The sequence below is a fragment of the Chelonia mydas genome, chromosome 1 (assembly GCF_015237465.2).
Source record: "Chelonia mydas isolate rCheMyd1 chromosome 1, rCheMyd1.pri.v2, whole genome shotgun sequence".
NCBI classification, from domain to species: Eukaryota; Metazoa; Chordata; order Testudines; family Cheloniidae; genus Chelonia; species Chelonia mydas.
The window spans coordinates 111,287,542-111,313,284 of NC_057849.1; the positions used below are offsets into that span (position 1 = coordinate 111,287,542).

General features: G+C 40.5%; 1 protein-coding gene across 2 annotated transcripts in view; it reads right to left on the bottom strand.

Annotated features, from left to right (window-relative positions):
- Positions 1–25,743, bottom strand: part of LOC102945770 (ranBP2-like and GRIP domain-containing protein 3) — a 65,676-nt gene that overhangs the window by 29,138 nt on the left and 10,795 nt on the right. For both annotated transcript variants that reach the window (XM_037897561.2, XM_037897568.2), the window contains exons 6-17: positions 25,438–25,583; positions 22,415–22,607; positions 21,582–21,672; positions 20,426–20,635; positions 17,564–17,742; positions 17,306–17,481; positions 16,061–16,184; positions 15,440–15,601; positions 6,769–6,906; positions 6,548–6,694; positions 5,483–5,665; positions 5,318–5,401 (exon numbers count right to left, since the gene is read on the bottom strand). In XM_037897561.2, the coding sequence (XP_037753489.1) occupies positions 5,318–5,401; positions 5,483–5,665; positions 6,548–6,694; positions 6,769–6,906; positions 15,440–15,601; positions 16,061–16,184; positions 17,306–17,481; positions 17,564–17,742; positions 20,426–20,635; positions 21,582–21,672; positions 22,415–22,607; positions 25,438–25,583 (1,833 nt within the window). The remainder of the gene's footprint in view (positions 1–5,317; positions 5,402–5,482; positions 5,666–6,547; positions 6,695–6,768; positions 6,907–15,439; positions 15,602–16,060; positions 16,185–17,305; positions 17,482–17,563; positions 17,743–20,425; positions 20,636–21,581; positions 21,673–22,414; positions 22,608–25,437; positions 25,584–25,743) is intronic.

The following is a 25,743-nucleotide window of genomic DNA, read 5'->3' on the forward strand; positions in this document are numbered from 1 at the left end:
GCCAAGGACAATGTTTAATGAAAGTAAAGAAAGTACTCTATGTAGCTACCTGGCAAGTTTCAGATTTGGGAATGTTCAGGAAGTGTGCAAAAGACTAGACACTGTGCTTTAGTCCAGTGGAATGTATTTTAATATTTGGAGGAACAGGTTTATTATATACACACACTACGTAATCATTTGACATTCTCTGGGACCACTAGAAGCATCAGAGATGGCAGTAAAAAGAGTCTGAAAGACTCTCCTATTGTAACAAAAGCCCTTTAAAAGGGAGCTTCTCTCTAGGAGAAGGAATGGTGTTTTGGTGAGAAAAACAGGTTAAATGACAGACTGATTCAAACCAAAGTCTAACACTACACAGGGAATAAGTTTGGTACAGGGTCTCAATACCACCTTACCCCCATAGAATGTTTTGTAAAGAGGGTCAGCCATGAGAGCATGTAGTTTGCTGGCCCCTCTGGCAGATTAAAAACAGCTTGAGCGAAAGGAAGTGTGAAGAGCATTCAGGAAAAGGCCAAAAGGAGAGCTCCGCAAGGATCATAAGGACAATGTTGAGATCCCATGTCAAAGATAATCCCTTTAGAAATCTGGATACCATGGGGTCAAAAAAAACCTGAATGGACAGATGCCCCATGGAAACTGCTTTAAGGTGGATTTTCATGGAATCAAGAGTCCAGATACAGAATATAGCTGAATATTTTCAATATGGGGGCTCACCAATGGTGTGTGCTTGTTTGCAATTTGCATGGCTACAATAAAAGATGCATCTAAGGCTTTCTGAGGAATAATTTTTTTTAGAAATGACTTTTCTGACACTTTAATTCTTGTTTCTGAAAGAAAAAAATTGTTGCTCTTGTTTATGAATTCTCGGTCTTTGGTTTCTAAATGTCTGTAGTTTCCCTGGTCTCAGGCCTTCATCTACGAAGACCTGAAAACTAATGATATGCTATGAACTTTCCACACTAGCATCAAGACATAAAAATTCAAGCACTGAAAGTATTATATCTACTTTCCTCCTTTTACGTTTAACTTTATTAAAATAATCTTCTTCAGTCAAACGTTTGCTACATGTAAGGTTAACACATGGCAAAAATTGTTCCACTATAAAGGTAAGAGGCATCTGTCTCTCCCTCGGAGTCCCTTCCTTCCCCTACCTGCTGCTGCTGCCGCCGCCAGCACTGAGATCCTCTCTTTGCCCTTCACTCCAGCAGGGTGCTTTCAGCCAAGACTCTTCCTGCTGAATTCTTACCTCAGCAGGAAGTCTCTCTGCTGAAGGCCCCTTGCAAGAGCAGAGGGCATAGAGAAGCTCCCAACCCCAGCAGCAATAGCAGCCTAAGACAGACTCACAGATAAAGTGCAGGGGGTTTTTAAGCCTAGATTAAATACCCTCAGTTTAAAAAAAAAAACACCACACCAAACCCCCCCCCCCCCAAAAAAAAAAAAAAAAAAAAAAACAACCCCCACACAACTAAAGAACAGGCATATTGATTTTTCCCCAAAAAACACTTGTGGCTCCCCCATGAACCCTTTGTGGCTCCCCAAAGTAGCCATGGCTCACTGTTTGGGAAGCATTGCTCTATGGCTGCTATGCAAAGTAGATAAACTAGCTCTTCCTTTGGCTGATTTTTATGAGAAGGGTCCCTGAAGAGAGACAGGGAAGGGGGACTGAAATTGGATGGAATAGCCCTGGGCAATCAACTTGCAGAACTTTTTTCTGTTTTCACAGTCCACACCTGATGGAAGCAAGCAAGCCAACATCCAAAAGGTGGGACTTAGGCAAGGCTTTTGAGTGGTCTGAGAGTGTGGCTCTCGAATCTATCGTCAAACCTGTTGCTTGGAAGTAGGTGCAGACTGACCAACAGCCAAAGCAGTAGTCTCAGCTGTTTCCTCGGCAGGGACTCAAGACTACTACTGAAGGTCGACAGGTGTCTGCCTGGACTGCCCTTACATCTAAAGGTCTTACAATTTTGGGCTGATGTGTAGATGCCCAGAAAACAAATTATGGCCCTAGAAGCTTTCGAGAGCATGCAGTCAGTTGTCCATGCTAATGCAAAGTAATTCTGTGCCCTCAAATACTTTGCAATATTCTTAGCATGCCAAAGGCTTGCAGCCATGAAGCCCTGCGTGTGGTTACAGCAATAGGCATGGCTTTAGTCATCATGTCTGATACATCCATGGTGGTCTGTTGCAATGTTTTAGCTACTAGTTGACCTTCAACAATGATGCTTTTCAACTCTTCTCGGCAGTCTTGTGGAAGTTTAGCTATAAAGGGTGATAGCCTCTCCCAAGCAACACCATTATACTTTGCAAATAAAGCCTGATAATTAGCAACTCCAAGCTCCAGTGAGATCGATAAATCTTTCTTCCAAATAAGTCTAGTTTTTTTTAAGGGTTTTTATCTTTTATCTTTATGCTCTTAGTCTGCTTGGTCTTGAAACCATGAAGGAACCTGGTGTTGGATGTAGATGTGCATTAAAGAAAAACTGCTGGGGTACCCCTAAGGGAGGTTGATATTTCTTTTCCGCTCTCTTAGCCACAAAAGGCAGCATAACTGGCGTCAGCCACCGTGTCTTGGCTGGATTCAAGATGCCTTCATTAACTGGCAGAGTTATCATAGCTGGAGCAGATGAGTGCAGAATATCAAAAAGCTTGTGAGTTTTTCCTTTTATCTCAAGAGTCTGAGCAATGCGGGAAAGTTGCTTCCGAAATGCTTTGAAGTCATCAGCAGCTGGCAGAGGAGCTGGATAGACTGTCTCCCCAGGAGGGTGATGACTAGTCCCTGGGAGACTAAGGGTGCTGCTGGCAATAGTGCCTGTTCCTCCTCTGCCAGCTGCTCTTGTTTTTTCCCCTCTCTGCAGACCAGGGGGAAGGAAAAAATAATGATGGTCTGGCAATAGATGAAGAAGGGGTTCCAGACTCCTTATGCTTCCTTAAATGACAGGAGTAAGATTAGAACCTGAATGTGGTCCGCAGCATGCTCCGTAGCACCAAGGTGGAGCATTACATGAGGTAAGGCCAGTTCTGATAGGGTTGAACAGGCAACTGCCATGTTTGAGGTGGATATGCTGGAGTTCTAAAGTGAGTCTCTGGTCTGTAAAGAGCGTCTTCTGACCTGTGTGAGAGAAAAGGTGGCTCCCAACTGGATGGAGAACAGGTGTGTCCCAATGATGGGATAAACAGACCTTGAGAGGCAGAGCCAAACCTCAAGGTGCCCCTAATACCAAGAGGTCAGAAATATATGCCAGGGACATGGTTACCTCCTTTAACATAAAATCAGCAGTTACTGGCAGGGCTTACAATGACAGTACTGGTACTGATGTTGATGCTGCCATCAATGTCTTTGCCAGCGTCTGATGATTACTGCTATTTTCAGTCAGCGATACAGAATGTGGCTTGTACTACTTTGGTGCTGAGTCAGACTGAGCTGGCATCACTTGCCTCTGTTATGGGATTAGTGTTTTGTTCCCTGAAAAGTGAAGTGTTAGCCTCTCCTTACGGGAAGGAAGGGACCAGTGCTGGGAATCATGACTCGACCACCCTTATCTTGGTGAGGAGGTATCAGTTTTTGGAGCAGAGGTGATAGTTGGTACTGAGGTGGTCTGATGCCAGATCTTTGTCTGATGGTGCCAAGAATTATTTGCTGGTACGGACTATAGGTGTTGCATAGTGGATGGCAAAGTTCTTTGCTGACACATAGCAGGGCATGGACCAGTTTTTGAAATCTCTTCTTGCTTCCCTCAGATTTTCGAGGAAGCATAGATCCTGATAAGCATCCCTGGACTTCCTTGTTGTTGTTCAGAATTACTGACAGAGCAGCAATCTGGCGCAAGACTCTCACAGAGGCAAAAACAGACGGGTTGTGGCCATCAGTGAGTGGAATTAAATTGTCATAGGATGACAGTTTAAAGCTCGAGGGCTTTCAATCCATCATTTTTCTGTGGATAGAGGTGCTGTGCACCAAGGGAGAAATTAAATGGGGGGGGGGGGGGGGGGGGGGGAGAGTAGTGGAGGGAAAAGACAGGGAGGAAATTGTTTTGATACAACCAGAATAAAAATAAATTACTGACTAATATTTTGAGTGGGATTAACCCTAACGTAGTACAAGTAGGTTCCACTAAGCGGTAGTGGGCGAACACTGCTAGTTTTATCTCATTGCCATGGGCAGTAAGACGTAACAGGATGGTTGCAGACACTCTGCCTGCCTTCGGGTGGTGGCCATGAGGACATCCATGGGGCAGCCCAATGGACACCACTATTCAAAAGACTACAATATTGCATGTGTACCTAGACTCAAGTGAGATCACATGGATACACAGTCAAATATGGTATTTTACTTATTAAAAGATTCTAGCTCTTTCCAAATCATTACCAACAGATTCTACTCAAAGATGCAGACCTTAAAAAAAATTTTAAAAATTAAATAAAAGGTTGTGCTTTCAAATTTAAACATATCAGCCTTGGCAAAGGGATAATGAAAGTTTAGCAACCTAGACCCAAAAGCTTCCTTATGATAATAATGAAAACTAAATATTTTACACACAAACAACTGCTTGCCTGGCAAGTATAATTTTACAAGGCTAACATAGGAAACAGAAAATTATTCTTATTCATTCCCTATCAGGCCAGCAGCAGTGCAGTTGTTAGGAAAATTATTAAAATATGGAGAAAGGTCAGTGATAATTTAATCACCATTAACTATATTTCAGACAACAAAAATGAATTTCTTGTTTTACTTCTGGACTTTCATAACTTTACTGCTTAAGTGCAATATCAAATAAACTGATTAAAGAACCAATCTGACAGAGAATAGGTTGAACAAATTAAACCCATTTTTAGATGTCAGTACTAGTGACCCCATTCAATGTTAAGTACATTTGAAACTAATACCTTACATAGTGCTTCTGTCCTGCCTCTACAACCATCCAACAAAATCCATTTTTTTAAATAATTTTTGGCTTGAGAGGTGTGAAAAGAGAAGCCTTATTATACAAACTACAAGAGTCTTCTCCTAATCAACAGAATTCACATGCTCAGTGTATGGTCCCACAGAAGGATACCCTTATCTGCTTATGCACTAATTTCATAGATTCTGAAATTAAATTTCTATACAGTGACACTTGCACCCATACTCTTCAAATTATGCAGAGATTTAATCACTTTAATTCCATTGATATAACTGGAAATCTCATCACACACTGGAAGTTTAACTTAATTTAACAGTTTGAGCTTTATAATCTAATGTTAACTTTAGTACCAATACAGTGTTAAAAATCATCACTACATATTTGTTGATACATTAACTCAATTAGGATTTACCTACCTTAATGGCTTCTACTTGCTGACAGATCATCTGAAGTAAAGACTTCTGATCCTCTGCCCAACGAGGGGGAGTTTTGGGAGAGAACTGAAAGAACAATAATTGAATCTTATCACATTAATTAAAAACAATACATTTCAGAAGAATTTTGTGTGTTATTTGATATACCTTGTAGCTTTTACTTGGTGATAAAGAAAATTTTGTTGGTGATGGAGTGGAGTGTTTAAATTCTGAATCTACAGTTCGGGATAGGCCATTCTTGAAACCAGGACTTCCTTCTTCACCATAATCCCCAAGTTCTTGAATTACTGTTTCCAGCATCTCCTTAACAGTTTCTATTGACACTGGTAACTGGGAGAGAATTGCAGTGCACAAAGAGGTTTAGGGATATATTCTCTTTTTGAGTTCAAGTGCAATTGGAGTAATAAAGCACTATTAGCAAATAGAATTTCATGTAAAAATACCACATTTCAAGATGACTATTCCTCTATCTGAACAAATAGATTCCAAACAATATTTTTACTAATGCAAAACCTGAACTTTCTAGCTTTTAATAAACTAATCTTTCTCGGCAGTTTCCCACGACTTTTGACATTGTCAACTACTATTGTTTACATGACATATTATGACTTATTGTCTCTTCCAAAACTCAATGCCCACTCTGCATGTACATCACTATACATAGGACAAAAATATTAAATGATATAATTCTGCATGAACTTCAGTAGTAAGATTCGTCTAACCAGAAGTAGGATATAAATGTGTCTTTTCCTGATTCATCAGTCCCACTTGAGTATTTGTAAGCAATGACTGATTAGGATTAAGTCAAAGATATAGAGTTAAATGCAGTCAAATATTTAATCTCCATTCTAACCTTGGCCTAATATTTGTCCAAAAGTAAAAGTTCTTTATTTTAGTTCAATTTCAGAATCTTGACTACAGTATTGATTCACAAATTTTTTTAAATAAAGCTTTTTAAAAAATGTGCATAACAAAATATTTCCAAAATAGAAAAGAACTGTTGCCACCTGCATTTTAGGAACAAACTACACAGAGTCCTTTTAAATGCATAGCTCATTCTTGAACACTGAATTTGGTTTGTAAAGCAAAACACTTCACTGAAGAAAGTGTTAATGCTCTATCAAATTTTGAAAGGATAATTTAAAAGATGAGATTTCCTGCTGACGCAAAGGATTCCATCAGTAAAACTACAAAGCAAACCAAATTACATACCTTCTCAATTACTGAAGTGTCTGTAAAACTTTCATCAATGATCTTTAATAGATAGTCTCTGCTCTTTTGCAGGTGACTTTTGCACTCTTCTTGTTCTTGCGGTGAGAGTGCATCATTCTCAATCTCTTCAGCCTTTCTCTGGAAAATCTAGCCAACAAAGTAGTGATTTTTACCATGCAGTATTAAGAACATAAAAATTAAAATAAAAGAGTTACACCTACTAGTGCAAGATTCCAATATGAAACAACGTTTTTAATAGCTTCAAGTGCTAGCAAAGCATCCTCAGTTTTTCCGTCAACTGCATCCAACATAGCAAATGCTATATATGCCTCCTCTTCATATTCTGCAACCTGAGAAACCTACAAAGAGAAGTTTTGTCAAAAATTTAAAGTAAATATTACATCCTCTAGGCAACTGCTTGATACAAAGGACATTTAACCTCACGCTCTTGGAAGTGCTTTAATAAAAGCATTCCTATTGGAAGTTTATTTCCCCCTATTTTAAAAGCTCAGATGCCAATGTGTCCTTTTTGTATTTTTGAGAGCAATTTGATAGTCACAATAATATTTCTAAACACATTTATTGCTGCACAGGGAACACAAGAACAAAAAAAACATTTGAGTCACATGAAATTAGCCTGAAAAAAAGTTCAGAATAGACATCCAATGGAATTGTCCCCACTGTGTAACATTTTGAAAAGATGTTATCAACTTTAAAAATACCTGAACTTTTAAGCTGTCTATTGGACTGTTAACATTTAAGATTACTGAAATTGAAAGAAAAATTGTTTACTTTGTGCAGCTGACAGCAATTTGAGTACTCAGTTTCTGTATGAATTTGGGGATAAAAATTATAGGGGGAGCTGTTAGCATCACCTATAACTGTGGGGAATGTCAGGAAACCATAAGATCCTGTTTTCAGTTGCTTATAAATTTTGCCAAACTAATTGTTGAGGCTGAAATTTTACATGCTGTCTGCCTGCCTCAGGTGGAATTTTTTGGAAAATTTTTCAACAAAAATGGTCTAGCCATTTCCAAGAACAAGGTTAGGAAACATACATTGTTTTGCCCATGATAAAGAATTCCTTACAACTTTTTCATCCAACAGTTCTAGTTCCTCCATACTTTTGAGCAGGAACTTGAAATTTGGCAGAGGGCTGGCCTGTGTGTCAGAGATGTGCTTTTTTAAGATACCGGTGAAAAACTGCCCAAATCTGGCCAAATTACAAGCCATTAAAAACAGTAGTTTGAATGTGCTCAATGGAGACTTGCTGCAACTTTGCTGCAGCATTTCTTGACAATTCCACCTGTACTGAACAAGCTGAAGTCCAGTGCCACAGGAGCTAAGCAGAATTTACCTTGCAGTTTGCCTTTTTAAAAGCTTGGAAATTACACACACCCCACTACATTAAAAGAACATTAAGGTTGCAAATTTAGGCACTCAATTCAGGAAATGCCTTTGCAACCTTAGTTCAGCCCCCCCAAGCATATGTATTATGACACAGTCTTTATTTACATGACCACATAATATTTTTTTCCACACAACCCCTTCCTTGTTCTGTGCTCAGGATGAACACTTCACAATGAATGAGCAGCTATTCCATATTGGTTTTTCCGTATACTTCTTTACTAGACATTACTCAAACTCTGCACTTAATATGGAATTATTTCTTTATGGGCTTTTCCATACCCGTCATAGTATGAGAGTGCTTCACAGACACTAAAGAATTTATTTTCACAACATCCCAGTGATGAGGGGACTTTATCCCTATTTTACAGATGGGGAAATAAGAGAAATTGAAGTCAAGAGTCCATTAACTTTACGTGTCTAACCTGAGACGCCTAGAGCATCTCTGGCATATCTTAACTTCTGAATTTCCAACTTTGCAATCTAAATAATGTTCCTTAAACGTAGTTTGTACGTAATTTTTTATATACATAGAAAATTCACTAATGACAAGGGGACTAAGGGACGAGTAGTATCTGAAACCAACTTTAACTTTGAAAGACTAGATTTCAAGCTGATGTCCCTTTAAAATGAAGCCTAAAGTTCAGGCTTAAACAGCTTTACAGCACTCCCTTTCTGTCAGACTTCACATACCTTCATGTTTTCAGAGGTGGATATTGTATGTTGGTCAGACACCACTTAATATTTCTCAATTTTTGACTTTCACTATTATGTGGCTAACATGGCCCACAGCAGAGTAAACTTAAGTTTAGGTGCAGTATTGTTTGTTCAAATGATGGAACTCAGTCATTACAGCATTTCAGATTCTGCATGTCTCTGCTTAACTATATATGAAGCATACAGAAATGAGAAGCATTGTGATCCAGAAGAGGTACAGAGTTAAAAAGCAACTAGAGTAGTAGCCAAGAGATCTGTACTTTATTTCCAGCTCCCTAAGTGACGAGACTACATGCTTCAGTCTCCTTATCTGTAAAACAGGGAAAAAAGCGTTTATCTACCTTTAGCAAGGTGGTGTGGCCTCCCTCAGAGAATGACGGGGAGGGACTACAACATGCTTCCTGGTGGGCTGAACCAGAAGAGCCATGTCTGTTCCGCCAGAAGTGGAAGGGTGCGATAGGAAAGGGAAGTACAAAAGGCAGACCCTGCAGCTTAGTTGTGGTGGAGCCACCACAAGAGACAGACGCATCCCGCCTGCTGCTGGAGCCTGCAGAGGAGCTGCCTCCTGAGGACTGGCTGGATCTCCCCGGGGCTGCCGGCAGACCGAGACGCTGGGGAGCTGCTGGGGTTGACACCTGCAGACTGGCCAGAGCTCCCCAAGATGACAGACACAAGTACACCCAAGGGGGAAAGTAGGAAGCAGCCCAGAGAAACCAGGCAACAGTCTGGCTGGGAGCTGGCCTGATACAGAGTCACTATGTTGTGGGCAGATCCCCGCTGACCCAGTGGCAGACCACTCTGCCACTATTAGGGTCCTGGGCTGGGACCGTGGTAGAGTTGGGCAGGCCTGCGTCCCCCTTGCCACCCCATCCCTGGGGTGGCAGTAGTCTCCCTCCTCATGCCAGGAGGCCTGCGCATCTCACACAACCCTACCTGAGCCCCCTAGACTCTCTTGGTGCTCACCCCCACCTGAGCCCCTAGACTCTCTTGGTGCTCACCCCCACCTGAGCCCCTAGACTTTATGGTGCTCACCACCCTGGGACTCAGACTGCTTAGCTGCTCTGCCCTGATTGCAGACCAGAGATTACCCATTGCTTTGCTCCCCAGCCCTGACTGGGCCTGCGGCTCAAAGACTGCTGTACTGTTCTGCCCAGCTGGAGGATCGGAGCACTAGGTGAATCTAATTCCCCCCTTTGAGCACCTTTACAGGTACGCGACAGTGAGGCGGCATGGCCTCCCTCAGAGACTGACAGAGGGATGGCCACGCAGCATACACTACCTTTGTAAAACACTGAATTCTGTGGATGAAGAGCATTAAGTTGTATTACTACACATACTACACGTTTTGAAAAAATTTCAAATAAAATGGCAAATATCTTGTTCTAACACCAAGAGAAAAGCAACTTTTGCTATACCACACACCTGTGTGCGCCATTATACTGAGATCAAGTACAGAGTAGTTGTCTGGCCAGTTTACAAGACATACCCTTCTGCTCATTTTTCCCGATGTGTTGAAATGCCACCTAACTTAATTATGAATATGAAGTCATGAAAAACAACAAGTTTGTACATACTCAATTGAATTTTGTATCTTTGTGTTAGTCCTCTATTCTCATCTGCTTTTTTTTGTAGGGGTTTTATGAAAATGTGCATTCACACAAAGCAGTTTAAATCTTATTCAGTCAAAACCCTTCCTCCAAAAGTGTTCTCAGTTCCAGCGGTTTCCAACCAAGATGTCATCACATTCTATATCATTTGTTACTTCAATATCTAACTACTTACCCAGGGCCCTGAACTGTACTGCATGAGACCCTAAACAACTATATCACACAAAAAAGTCTTCAATTTAATATGCAAATACAAACATCTTCACTGTGTTAGTCCCTTCAACTTTACCAGTCTCTCCAGAAAAAGCTAAGCAAAAACCAGAATAGTGTCGAAAAAAAGTCTGAACAGTCTCATTTTCTACTCAACCATATCTCAAACTATCCTGGTAGTCAGAACAGAATTTTATGTTTAACATCAGCATTGGCAACTAAGAGAGAGAAAAATAGGGCTGGAAGAGACTCTGAGAGGTCTTGCTGAGGCAGGACCAAGTAAACTTAAACCATTCTTGACAGGTGTTTGTCTAACCAGTTCTTAAAAACCTCCAATGATGGTGATTTCACAATCTCCCTTGGAAGCCTACTAGAAAGTTTTCCCTAATATTTAACCTTAATCTTCCTTACTGTAGATTAAACTCATTACGACTTGTCTTACCTTCAACAGACATGGTGAACAATTGATCAGTCCTCTTTAACAGCCCTTAATATATGTGAAGACTTAGGTTCCCATTTGCTCCCTGGTCTTTTTTTCTTTATACTACACATACCCAGCTTGCTTTGTTTGTTTTAAACCTATCCTCACAGCTCAGATTTTCTAAATCTTTGTAATTTTTGTTGCTGTCCTCTGGACTCTCTCCAATTTGTCCATGACCCTTCCTAAAGCATGGTGCTCAGAACTGGACACAGTATTCCAGTTGAGGCCTCACTGGTGCCACACAGAGCAGGACGATTACCTCCCATATCTTATGTACACTATTGTTAATACTTCCCAGAACAATATTAGCTTTTTATGCAACTATTATCACATTGCTGGTCCATATTAAATTTGTGACCCACTATAACCTCCAGCTTCCTTCCAGCAGTAATACTGCCCAGTTATTCCCAATTTTGTATTTGGGCATTTCATTTTTCCTTTTTAAGTGAAGTACTTTGCACTTATCTTTATTGAATTTCATCTTGTTGAATTCAGACCAATTCTCCACTTTGTCCAAGACCTTTCGAATTCTGATCCTGTCCTCCAATGTGCTAGCAACCTCTCCCAGCTTGGTGTCATTTGCAAGTTTTATAAGCGTACTCTTCCACTCCATTAACCAAATCATTAATGAAACTAGTGACTAGTGCCAGAACCAGGACAGACCCCTAAGATGCCACTAGACACACCCTCTTAGTTTGTCAGTGAATCATTGATACCATTCTGAGTAGCCTTTCAACCAGTTGTGCACTCACCCTATACTAATTTAATCTAAACCACATTTCCCTAGTTTGCTTATGAAAATGTCATGTGGGATGGTGTCATAAACCTTACAAAAAAAATTCAAGATGTCTCATATCTACTGCTTCCCTGCTATCCACTAGACCAGTAACCCTATCAAAGTAGTTATGTTGGTTTGGGAGGATTTGTTCTTGCCAAACCCATGTTGGGTATTCCTTATTGTCCTATCGTCATCTAGGGGATTGCAAACTGATTGTTTAAGAATTTGTTCCAGAATCTTTCCAGGTACTGAAGTTTGGCTAATTGGTCTATAATTCCCTGGGTCCTCTTTATTCTCCTTTTTAAAGATAGGTACTAGGTTTGCCCTTCTCCAGTCCTTAGGGACCTCACCTGTCCTCCATGAGTTCTCAAGATAATTACTACCTGTTCCAAGATTGCTTCAGCTTGTTTCTTAAGTACCCTACGATGAATTTCATTAGGCTCTTATGATTTGAATACACTTAACTTACCTAAATATTCTTTAACCTGTTTTTTCCTGTTCTGAAATATGTTCCTTCCCCCTTGTTAATATTGTGTCAATTAACTGGTTACAATTAACTTTTTTAGTGAAGACTGAAGCAAAGAACGCTTTAAACATTTCAGCTCTCTTGATGTCATCCCTTATTAGCCCTGCGTCACAGCTAAGTGGCAGACCTACACTTTCCTTCATCTTTCTTTCACTCCTAATTCATTTATAGAACCTCTTATTGCCTTATGTCTCTTGCTAAGTGTAACTCACTTGTGCCTTGGCCCGATTTTTTCCCCTACATGTTTATGCTATTCTTTTGAGCTCATCCTTTGATTTGTACATGTTCCCATGTTTCTGTAGGATTAGTTTTTGATTTTCAGGTCATTAAAAAGCTCCTGATGAGATCATGTTGGCCTATTACTATTCTTTTTTTTTTTTTTTTTCTGGGAAAGAAAGATAAGAAGTCAGATGCCTTCTAGTTCCTTCCCTAATCTCCATAAGGAAAAGTCCTTATATACTTGGTGCGCACACAAAAAAAAAAGATCCAAAAGTATGCTTCATGTGCCCCAAGCAGACTCATCCATATTTTTATAAATATTTTGTATTTTTGTAAATACAATATACTTAGCTAATCCTTGACACTCATGTAGACAATTTTGAATAAAAATAAGCCTTTATCCCAGAATCACTGTTGACTGCACAGATGTTGGGCACATCTTAAACTGAATCAAAAGGGTTTCCCTCCCACACCTAGATTCTATTCAGGTTCTCATATCATGGCATCTACACCTGACTGTAAGAGAGTCAATGCCCTAAACTGTTTTAAGGCAATAGTTTAACCTCTGGCAAACTGACTTCACATCTCAGAGTTTTACTAGCATAGAATTTGGCCCAAGTGTTGAATTGCTGACACTTGTAATTGATGCAACTAGGCTCACATGAAGTTACATGCTGTAGAAAGGGGAGAATCAAGACTATTCCTTGCAAAGAGTTGGCTGAACTCTGTATGCAACAAAATTCAAGCAACAATGTATCTAAGAGCCTTATGTCATCCAACACAATACAGTACAGAAATGGAAGACAAGAAAATAAGGAAAGAAAGAAGGAAAAAGCCTACTAATACAGTTATATGGAACAAAATCTAGAGTAACGAGAAATTATAAACATGGGCGAACAGTGAGGATTCAGCACTCATACTACAATGATGGGCAGCAGCATAAATTCTTAAAGTATATCTACCTACTACTTTTTCCTAAGGCTTAAAGGTCTCTAATAAGAACAGTGATGTAATCATTTCTTTTTACAAAGCCTTTGGAAGACTAACTAGACTGCTGTAAGCTCTGGGCTTTTCAGTAGAAAAACAGATTTAAACTAGAATCCAAACAAAAACAAAAAAAGTCATGGATTATATAGATTATACCTTACGCATAGGGCCCTACCATTTTGGTCTATTTCGTGGTCATAGGATTTTAAAAATCATAAATTTCATGATTTCAGTTATTTAAGTCTTGACATTTCACAGTGTTGTAACTGTAGGGGTCCTGACCCAAAAAGAGGGTCGCCAGGTTATTGTAGGGAGGGTTGCGGTACTGCTACCCTTATTTCTGCACAGCTGTTGGCGGAGGTGCCACCTTCACAGCTGGGTGCCTGACCAACAGCTGCCGATCTCTGGCCACCCAGCTCTGAAGGCAAGGAAGAAGTAAGGCTGGCAATACTGCAAACCCCCTAATATAAGCTTGTGATGCCTCCCTCCCTGCAACTCCCTTCTGGGTCAGGACCGCCAATTTGAGAAATGCTGGTCTCCCTGATGAAATCTGTATAGCATAGGGTAAAAGCACAAAAAAAAATCAGATTTCATGGTCAAGGATGTGTTTTTCATGGCCGTGAATTTGGTGGGGCCCTACTCATGCAACACGTAGGATCAAAATTATTTTATTTATCACAAGAGAGGACAGAGTATAAAGGCACAAAAATCCAATTTTTCAAAAATAAAGAAAGGAAGGTACTACTCTAATAGCACAGTTTATGTACGCAAGACAATGAGCAACAGCTTGACATCAGAAGTCCAAGCTTAAACCAGGCATTAGGAAGAATTTCTGGCAAGGTTATTAAAGCTAAGAAATTAGGGCAGTAACTGAGCCACTAAAATGTACAAAACCATATCAGAAATCAGAACTCTGCACTTATTTGAAGCACTAGAGTAAAGCTGGGTCAAATTTTTCAATCAAAACTTTTTTTTAAGCTGAAAAATGCAGATTCAAGTTGAGGGAAACATTTTATGAATTTGTGTCTATTTCAGCTAATTGTTTCAGTCAAAAAACAGTTTTGGAAATGGGGGAGGTAATATCTTTTATTGGACCAAGTTCTGTTGGTGAGAGAGACAAGCTTTGGAGCTTATACAGTTCTTGAAGAACTCTGGGTGAAGTCGAAAGCTTGTGTCTCTCACCAACAGAACTTGGTCCAATAAAAGACATTACCTCACCCACCCTCTCTAATATCCTGGGACCAAACTGGCTACAGCTACACTGCATAGTTTTGGAAGTGTCAAGCTAGAGTCACAAAACCCCTTTTACTCAACAGCCCAGGGGTTAGGGTACTCACCTGGGATGTGGGAGACCCAGATCCCTGTTGGAGCTGTTATACTTAGTATAAATCAATATTCACTAAGCCAGAGACACACTGAGAATGACTCTATGCCCTAATGGTTAGGGCACTCAAAGAGGGAGAACACCCGGGTTCCAATCCCTACACTAGGGAGAAAAGGAGTACTTGTGGCACCTTAGAGACTAACATTTATTTGAGCATAAGTTTTCGTGAGCTACAGCTCACTTCACCTACTCTGTACTCTGGCGAGGTGATTCAAATCTGGGTCTCCCACATCCCAGGTGAGTACCCTAACGATTAGGCTACTGGGTAAATGTGGCCACCAGTACTACTTCCTCTGGAGTTTTGTGAATCTAGCCTAAAATTTCATTTGCTTTTATTTAAAAAGTTAATAGTGCCCAAAATCAAAACAAAACATTTTGGCTGACCCAAAATGATGTCTCTTCCAACTTTCGTTTACAAAAAATTGTGTTTCAGATGGACACAAAACAAGATTTGAGAACTGCCAGTGAATCAACTCTCCCCCTCTCAAAACAACAATTATTTACACAGCTCTACAACAGAGTAGGTTTCAGGTTGCTTCCAGCCCCTCAATCTAATCCAGCTAGTTATGTTAGTACCTGAATATCTGCACTATGGAAGTGTTTGAACAAAGGATCAATAGGTTCAGGAACGCTTTTCTTCTTTTTGATTATTTCCAGCATAGGCAAAACTTTTTTCCAATAATAAACACTTCGTCCAATGTATTCCCTTTGGTCATAGAAAGAGTTTAGACTACTGCCCTGTGAAGGAAGCAGAATAGAAGAGTGTTTATTTTAAGGAATTTCAGCTATCATTAGATATTATTCAAACTGTTAACTTGCTTCAACTACAGACAGTCTTCAAAAGCTCTGGTATTGTCTTAGGCACCTCTGACTCCTCAGGTGAGCCTCATCCAGTCTCTGTACAAGCCTACATAATGCAAGCAACACATGCAGCTAGAAAAAAAGTGAGATATTAAAAGAAGGGTACCAAATGACTATTGGGAAAAGAAATGCAAAGTTATTTTGTTTGGCATAACATGATTAAGTGAACATTTACTACATTTTCAGTTTATTTCTACTAATTGCTAAATTGTGCCAAGAATGATAAAAATATTTTACAACACTGCGAACAGAAATACATAAGTTATAGAAAGATTAAGTTATAGAGTTAATTACTTAAGTTATAATAAACGTAAAAATATTTTTTGCCAAACTTACTGTTTTATGAAGACATTTTGCCCAGTGAACAATTAGGGCAGGTTGAAGTCCATGTTTCCCCAGTGCTCTCAGAGTGTTTATTTCATGCTGGACTAGAAGCCTTAATTTTGCTGCTGTTCCTGGTCTGAAAAGTAACGAAGACACATTGCCTAATTAGCCTGCTCTGTTTTATAGGAAATTTTTGCTTGTCAATCCATTATAATAATGCAGAGAAATTATTAGCATCATGCAGATTATTGGTTTTAGTCCCTTTTTTGCCTCCCATTTGCCATATCTCTGCAGAACTACACTCATCACTGTGTGCACCCCACACAGTCCCTGAAGGATTTAGGTAGGCCTGTGAGGCCAATTAACATACTGGCAGCACCTGAGAGAAAGCCAGGTATAATTGATAATGAAGCCCTACAGGAGAGGACTGGGTGGTAATTATAAAGCCAGTAAGTTTGCAGCAGAAAAGGGCTGCAGGGAAAGAGTCTGCAAGCACTGTCTGGGGAACAGAAGATGTAGGAAGCAGTCCAGGGAGGCAGGAAGGAGTCTGAGGGAGTAGACCTTGGCTGCCAGCTACAGGGTCTGTAGGCTGGAATCCAGAGTAGAGGATGGGCCTGGGTTCCCCTACCAGCCACCGAGGAAGGTGAAGTGAAACCTCCTGAGGTAAGTGGTGTAAGAACAAGAGAGCCCAGCAACAGATGGAAGATCTGCTATAAGGTAACTGGACTCTTACACAGGAAGGGGCGGACTAAAATGTAACCTGGTTGAAGGGACAAGTTGCAGGAAGAGAGACCACTGAAGTGACAATAGGCAGGGGTCACCTCAGGAAGTCAGCTGCTATGTCACGTCCAGCCACAAGGAGATGCTCCTGCACTGAGTGAATCCCTTTACATACACCAATCCATTTCTAAAGGTATGTTGCCATTGCAACTACAGCTGTGATTGTAGCACAGGTAGGTATACTGTAGTAGCTTTAATCACATGTAACAACAATAGTGAAGAGGTGGTGGCATGGACTTGTATTTGAGCTAGCTGACACCTTCACTTGAAGTATAGAGATACCATAGAAGTCTCTTTCAAAACTCTCAAATTTTTACAATCAAAATTTGAGTGTCTAAGATTGAAGGTGTTGAAATAAAGTACATGCCACAAGAATCTACAATCACCTGATTAATAGTGCTAAGATTCTCATGCTGGAAGTGACTTAGATTTAGTAAAAATGTAAAAAACAACAAAAAAACAAAAAAACCCACTTACATTGTTTTTTTGTGAATAAGGTTATAAACAGCATCCCACCAGGATCTCTGCCTTTCACTACAGAGCTGTTTGCTCACTGGTAGTGGTAAAAATTGAGGTTGATGTGAACTGTAGTGAGTATTAAATGTCTCTTGTAATTGTAAGTGGCTAGTAAATATCACTCCAAGAAGAAATACCTGTTTTCATAAAATAAATACATGTTATACTGTGCAAATCTCCATAGCATAGTAAATTTCAGTGCTTAAACCGTTTCCTTACTTCGAGGTCCAATATACAGATTGTTTCAGGAGCATTGGTCTCAAGTCTTGATGTTTCCTGGGGCAAGTGAAAAAGCTGTTTTAACCACTTGCGTATTGCAGGTAAGACTGACATGGAGTTCCACTGTAAACCAAGCCACGTAAGGTGCTGGAGACAACCATTGTGCACTCTAATTGCGCCTAAACAGAAACAAATGATTGTTTACTTCTAAGATCTGTATCAGCAGTATCTATGCAAACAGTAAACTGATCAAAGCTGCATCTTATTCCATTTAAAAAATTCTTAAGTCATGAAATTCTTAAGTCATGAAATGTTTAAAAAATGATAATCCAGCCAAACATTTTGGTTTCCTGCCTTTGACTCTTTCTATGACTAAAAAAATATCAATTGTTTAGGCCCCCAAGTCCATTCCTCAGAAGCAAAGAGATCTCATGTGTTATCCCTGGAGGATAATTTTATTTTAAATATAAAGATGCCATCACCATCTTATGTATGCAGTATTGTTGTAGCCATGTCGGTCCCAAGTTAGAGAGACAAGGTAAATGAAGTAATATTTTATTGGACCAACTTCTGTTAGTGAGACACACAAGCTTTCGAGCTCACATGGAGTTCTTCTTCAGATCTGGGAAATGTACTCAGAGCATTACAGCTAAATACAAGGTGGAACAGATTGCTTAGCATAAGTAGTTAACATATTTCCAGGGACCATTAAGGTAAAGTGGCCAGTTAATATCCCTCCAGTCACAGGGGAGAAAGAAAGGAGGGGGACGCTGCTGCACGTTGTTCGTGGGTTACAGGATGGGTGAATGCTTTTCATAAAGCAATCATTCTATATCTGACCCATCAATCCCCATCTGCAAAGGAAACATGCACAACACTTTCAAAAGACGAGACTGGGAGTGTAAATTCATAACTTTGTAGACACTAAAAACAACAGACTGAACAGACACGCTCGCTTTATTACAGAAATCTATAACCCACTAACAACCCCCCCAGGCTGCTCCCCCACACCCTGTGACTGGAGGGGTGTTAACACGCCATTTCACCTTGAAAGGGGTTAACTACTTATGTTAAACAATATGTTCCACCTTGTATTTAGTGTGACATTGTGGGTAAGTCTACACTGCAATTAAACACAAGCGGCTGGCCTGTGCCACCTCACTTGGGCTTGCGGGGCTCAGGCTGCAAAGCTGTTTCACTGCAGTGTAGATTCCCAGGCATGGGCTGGAGCCTGGGCTCTAGGATGCTGCAAGGTGGAAGGATCCCAGAGCTTGGGCTCCAGCCTAAACCTGAAAGTCTGCACTGAAGTGAAACAGCACCATTGCCTGAGCCCCACAAGCCCAAGTCATGTCATGGGTTTTTAATGGCAGCATAGACATTCACTCAGAGTACATTTCTCAGACCTGAAGCAGAGCTCTAAGTAAGCTCGAAAGCTCGTCTCTCACCAACAGAAGTTGGTCCAATAAAATATATTATCTTACCCACCTTGGCTCACTAATCAGCATCTTAAACGTTTTTGTCTATGTTTGCATTTCTAAGCACTCAAATAATTACCTATGCTTTGAGGTAGGTAAGTTTGGCAGAGGGGGACCATGAGCAGGTGACAGAGCATGAAAACTAAACTTCACTGCAAATGAAGTCTTATTACCTCCATGATTTTGCTGTAAAAGTTCTGATATTATAGAATTAGATAGCATTTCAGACATCACCTCAGGCATCATAAGTGTACATGCTGCATCAGCCTTAACAATAGTCACTTGGCAGTATCCCAACATTTATTTCATTTTAACCACCCCTCATTCCCAATCTCCACTTTTTTCACTGTATAAAATGTATGTAAAAAGAGCAAGTTTGTTTATTTTAGCTATCAGGTGAATAATGTATGTTTATACTGGGGCAAATAAGTTTATAATTTAAGACCAACAGCTGCAAGCTTTCTTGAACATTACACATTTCATAATGAGACAAAATGTGAGCTAGTTGGAAGCTGCCAAAGCAGTTTAATCAAGGGTCTGAATTTAAAAAAAATTAAGGTAGTGCTTGAACACAGACAGGTATAAAGGATTTACCTAAAACACCAAGTTTTCTGAAGCTGGACAGACTCCACAAGCAGAAGTGTTAGTTCGTAGCTAATAGTGCTATCTTAACTGTACGTTTTTAATTTAGAAGCAAACAATTAAAAAGATATCCATTTAGGTCAGCTTTTTATTTCTTCAATTCCCTTTTTGAAACAAGATTTGTGTAAGTACTTATTCTCCCAGAATACAGCTGCTTGACCAACTCTCCAAAGTAACTACCATTTCAAACTGACCATCCAGCCAGGACAGGCCAGTAAGTCTGCACAACGCACTGTTAAGATGAAAGTAGGGATGCTAGAGAACTGTATTTAGAACTGCAAACTCACTGGCCTAAGGAATACCTTTCCTCTAGATCTAGGTGTCATCTCTGCAATACTGCATACATTGCCATCATCAGAAGCTCCTGAGTTAGCAGTCCTTTATTTTAACAAAGGGGTTGCTAATAGATTATCCTCTTCAAAGAGTTATGGCTCTTGAACGAACTTCCTCTGTTTTTTGTCTCACAGCCAGGTTTAATGATCTTCTACAGATATTCCAAGGCTAATATATTTCCCCTCAGGCATTTCTGAGAGAAATGGGTTACTTGCCTGAGGCATCTGTTTTCATATTTGATAAAGTCTATGTCATAACCATGTTGTAGATTGACAAGGTTGCTATTTGTATAAAGGCCATTTATCCTTGGTTGCAGTCTGTATTATTTGCAGGATTTTTCTTCAAATCAGAAGAAACATAATACTAAGATATAGAAAGTAAGTGTAAAGTGTTCTTAAGTGATGCTTCTTACCAATATCATATCTGGCTAGATCCACATGGTCTGGTCCCTGTATACAGACACTTCTGATATTATCAGTGCTAATGAAAGTTCTCTCTCTAGGAGCTCCATTCTCAAAGAGTGCGTCACATAAAGTAGATTGCCCACTTTCGTTTGCAAAAGACTCCACAATCTCTTTATAGAAGTCTTGCTTGCCATGGCTTAAGTTTAGCAGCATGTGACCTGTAAAGCAAAACATATTCACGCAGAATTATTTTAAATACGAGTAGTGCAGTGAATTAAGATTGTTTAGGAGCAAGCATGTCTCATCAGGTCATTAATCCAACATGTCAAAGATCAAAGATTATGGGTGAAATCCAGGCCCCAATGAAGTCCATGGAAAAACTCCAGACATCAACTGGGCCAGGATTTTACCCCACATGTTTTCAAGTCTTTTTCATGCCACCCTTTGTGAGGCAATCAGACCAAAGAATTCTTAAATTCAATCATCTAAACACAAAGATATGGAAGTCTTTGTAGTACTAGTATAACAAATAGGAAAGCCAGAATTCTTGGTATTCCGGGGACCCTGGAATTACCTTCATTATGAATAGCTATGGCTTAAGTAGAATGGTCCCTTGCAGAGCAAGGAAATTTCTGAAAAGCACCTCATCCTGAAGTCCTTTAACCACAATGCATTCCCACAGCACAGTCCCTAGCCTAGAATTTACAACTTAGGTTAATGACAAAGAAAAAGGTGGCTCAGAAACAATGGATGGTGTGATGGGGAAGAAAGACATGGTAATAACAACAGGAGCAGGGCATAACCGTTAGTGTCTGTAGGGGCTATGGCAGAAATGATTTTAAGGAGACTGAGGTAGCGACTTCAAAAGTTTTATATCTATTCAAAAATGTGAAAGTTTTTGTATTTTAAGAATGTTGAAACAGTTCAAAAATGAGTGCAGTGCACTGCTAAGTTAAGAGGAAGATATGGGAACTTAAGTGTGTCATGATCAGACTCACTTTTTATACAAATCTACTTGAAGCTTTGAATATTTTTCATGAATTTAAACAGCAAGATGTTTATGTATAAATTTCAAATCACTAAAAAATCCATCTCTTGTATATACCATTTGGAAAAGAACATATTAGTTTTGTTTTAAACAGTTGCAATTAATATTCTTGTTACCAGACTGGCTCTGTCGATCACAGGCTAACATTTCCAGCATATCTTGTCCAGCTTGATCTGCCTTTATTAGTTTTGTCTTTGGTCTAGGGACCTGGTGGGAATTACATGAGAGTCAGGAACCAAGAAGTTACTGCTTCAAAAGTTAAACTCCCCTCTAGCTTTTTGTTAGTAAAATAGAAAATCCAAAATTTATGTTTATTGAACATGAAGGAAGTTTAATATCATGGCAAGCTACTATTTTTCAGTTACCAGACACCTCCTTCCGGCCCCCCCAAAATTAGCATTTATGTGCTTCTTCTTAATTAGCATTTATGTATGTATTTTTGCTAGACATCTCTGGGAAGTGTAAATTAATAGCAAAATTAAGCTGGCATGAATACAGACTATTCCCAGATTACAGGTGCCAAGGTGGAAGGAGATATTTTGATTTAATAAAGTGAAGGATTGAGGCCCAAATTCTCTGCTGTGTCCACAACACGCTGGGTGTGGGGCGCACATAAAAGGATCTGTGCCTCCTCAATGCTGGGGCCAATTTTACACTGGCAGGTACATGGTGTAGTTGTGTGGTCTCAGAGCAAAAGGCGATACATCTGAGCTGATAAAAATGCTAACCAGTTAGAGCCTGATTACTTCTGATGAGAGCAAGAGATAACGCATGCACTCACCTACCCCAGATTTTCTACAACAAACTGAAAGGTGGTAAAATATTCTTTAACAGCTGTAAAACATGTACTTAGAAGTGCTGCTCATCTGAGAAGAACTACAGTTCAAAATAAAATAAAAATGAGTTCTATATCAACTAATGCATAATACAAAAACTGAAAACAGCTTACTTGAAAAGCTATAAGGTAACACAAAGCTGCCAGTTCAGATACAGCTCTCCATTGCTTCTCACTGTGCTGGGCCATTTTCAACAAGAGAGTTCCAGCATACAAGTAAAAGTGACCTCTCATTTCCAGGAATGTAACAGACAGCTCATCATTCCCATTCACATATGGTTTCACAGACTGAAGAGCATGATCAAAACTATAGTACAAACAAAAAGTAATTAAAACTAGACAATTTGTATACTAGTGGTTTCAGACTTATTGTTTTGTCAGTAAGATTATTTAACTAGTAGGTTTGCATGATAGTGAATCAAATGGCTTGATGCACCAGAATCTCAAGTTTTCAAAGCTCTGAAATTGTTTTTTTAACTACTACTCCCATGAGTGAATCTTTTGCTTGGATATCTTGTCCACCAACTCTTAAAACCACTCTTTTAGCAAGGACACCCCCATCCCTTGAGTCAGTTCTCCCACTGGCATCGCCTCAAAAATAAAAAGGAATTCTTTGAGACATGACTGCACCTCGTAAGCTGGTGTTGAGATGGGGAGAGAAGAGAGAATCATTTGGGGCAAAATTAAGAATGAAACAAACAGTAAGTGGTGGTAAAAGGGACATGCAGAAGGTGATTGGAACTAAGTGAGCATATGATCCGAATTAACCAAAGCCAGGAAAAATCTGATTAGACTTTTAAATGTAGGAGGAGGTTCTGCAGGAACTTGAGTAGCAGCTACAGTCTGGTACCTGAAGCACATGTTGCACAAACTCCATTCCTGGGAGGTTTCCCAAATGCTAATTAGGGCAAAACATTCTTTAAGTGATCCAACAAGATCATAGCCCATTTTGGAAATGTTTCAGATGTATTCATTCAAGCCCCTTGGGATAAGAAGGCAGAAAAAAACAAAAAACCCCAACAAACCAAACGGGTCTACAGATAATACTGCCAAGAAATACTATCAGATGCGAGGCTATGTAGTACCAGATAGTATCACAGCAGCAAAAAGCACAGGACACTTTGTATTTCTCAGCTGGCCACCCATTCAACTGCTAACCAACCCAAACCTGTTTTGCTTCAGAAAGTTAGAGGAGATAAAGCAGTCCAAATGATATGGCCTACCCCTTGTCAAGCAATATTTTCCAATCTTACAGTTTGTGTGTCCTAGCAGGCACTAAGTAATCAACTACACACTTGTCTTAAAGTCACTTCCTTTAATTTTTTTTTTTTAAACTACTGCACAGGTAATAAAGAAGCTAAGGAAAAAGATGACTGAGTATGGGCAAACACAGTTCTCACCCAAGCAGGAATACTTGACTATTCACAAGTTACATAAGCCTAATTTTTTCCCAAAAAAGTCTCCGGCTAGAGTGTCCTTACCCATTTACTGAATAATTACAGATAAAAATCTGCGGGGTTGGAGTTAAATTTTTCAGATGCCTGAGCCAAAAGCATGAGATATTTCAGACCAAAGGGAAAATTTGTTCGAGAAGTCTAGTTAACAGATCACAGGAGTTTGGAAGGAAAGTGTCATCTCAACGCTGATTGCAATTTTGCTACTGGGATACTGTATGAGTTGAGACATTGAAATATTTCAGTGTGTGAATATTTGTAAGTGCAATTTAGTTCAAAAGAACTTTTACACCAGACACTGAGACAAGACTGTATGCAAGCTGATAAGTGCTTCTTTTCTTGTCTTTTTTGATGAAATCTCCTCTTATGCTTAAGGCCCTACCAAATTCAGGGTTCACTTTGGTCAATTTCACAGCCACAGGGTCTTAATTGGTCAATTTCATGATTTCAGATGTTTACATCTGAAATTTCATGGTGTTGTAACTGTGGGGGTTCCGATCCAAGAGAGGACTGGTGGAGGGTGGCAGCCAAGCCAAGTTGTAGGGGGGTTGCAGGATTGCCATATTCACTTCTGTGCTGCCTTCAGAGCCCAGCTCTGAAGGTAGCAGCTGCGGAGTTTCCTGAATCTGGAGGAGGCTCCTGGAGGTGGAGGTAGGTCCAACCTTCGCAGTGCTGCTGGGAGTGCCCCAATTGGGGGGCTCCTAGCTGCTAGTCAGGCCCGGGGGGCATGTGCCCAGTGGCCCCATGGGGCATGTGCCCAGTGGCCCCATGGGGCATGTGCCCAGTGGCCCCATGGGGCATGTGCCCAGTGGCCCCATGGGGCATGTGCCCAGTGGCCCCATGGGGCATGTGCCCAGTGGCCCCGGACAATTTGAAAAATGGGTGCCCCAGCCCTGGCAGGAGCCACAGGGTGTGGAGGGGCGGCCTGGGCAGGAGGTGCAGAGGCTGGAGCTGTGGGGGGTGGCAGTCTCGAGCCCCAGCAGGACTGGGGAGGGATTGCAGGGGAGGGGAACAGCAGCCCAGAGCTGCGGCAGGAGCCCAGCAAGAGCCGTTGGGGCTGCTGCAGCGCAGAATCTAACTCTGGGGCTGCTGCAGCGCAGAAGTGAGGGTGGGGTACAACCTCTTCGGCTCTGCCTGTGGAGGCGGGCCTGATCTCCCTCTGATAACAGCCGTGCAAGGGAAGGACAAGTCCTGGCTGATTTCAGGGAGATCAGATTTCACGGGGAAGGGCCTATTTCACGATCTGTGACACGTTTTTCACGGCCATGAAATTGGTAGGCCCTACCTATGCTGCTTGAGCAATATTAAGACACACTTTGGTTACTGTACAGTCATGAAGTATTCTTTCTTACTAGATAAGAGACAAGCAAGGGACCATATATAAGTTTATGGGAAAAATATTGCTCTGGGTCTTCAAGCCTAGACTAAAGTGAAGAGATATGCATCAGTTCCAGCCCAGCAGTCAGCAGACTGAAGGCAGATGCACAGCACCAGTCAGAATAGCATAGGACAGAAGTACCAGCCTCAGCGATTACTACAGAGTTCTTTTTAAAGTCAGTCATTTCCCTCAACCACCTGTACACTGAAAAAAAGGTCTGTTTGATGCTCCATAGCACAGAATGACACCTCTTCACAAGAGATTACTCAAAGTCTTTTACAGTAGGAATGTGATGAAGACAGTACCTTGCAAGTGATTCTCTGCTTTCTTGAACATCTCTAGTAGAAAGAGTCATCACCACAAGGTTGGAGTAGGCCAGCAGCAGATCTCTGTTGGTGTTTCTCCAATTACTTTTTTCAGACTCTGAGTCCTGTGCAGATTCCAAATATTCCTAGAAAAGATTTACCAGAGACATAATTTAGTCACCTTTCTTAGGGGTGGTAATAGTACCACCCCTAGAGCACATTTGTTACATTCACAGAATATTCCAGTTTGCAAGGAGGGATCTTAACATCCAGTTCTCCCACATATTTTCCAGCAACAAAGCCTCT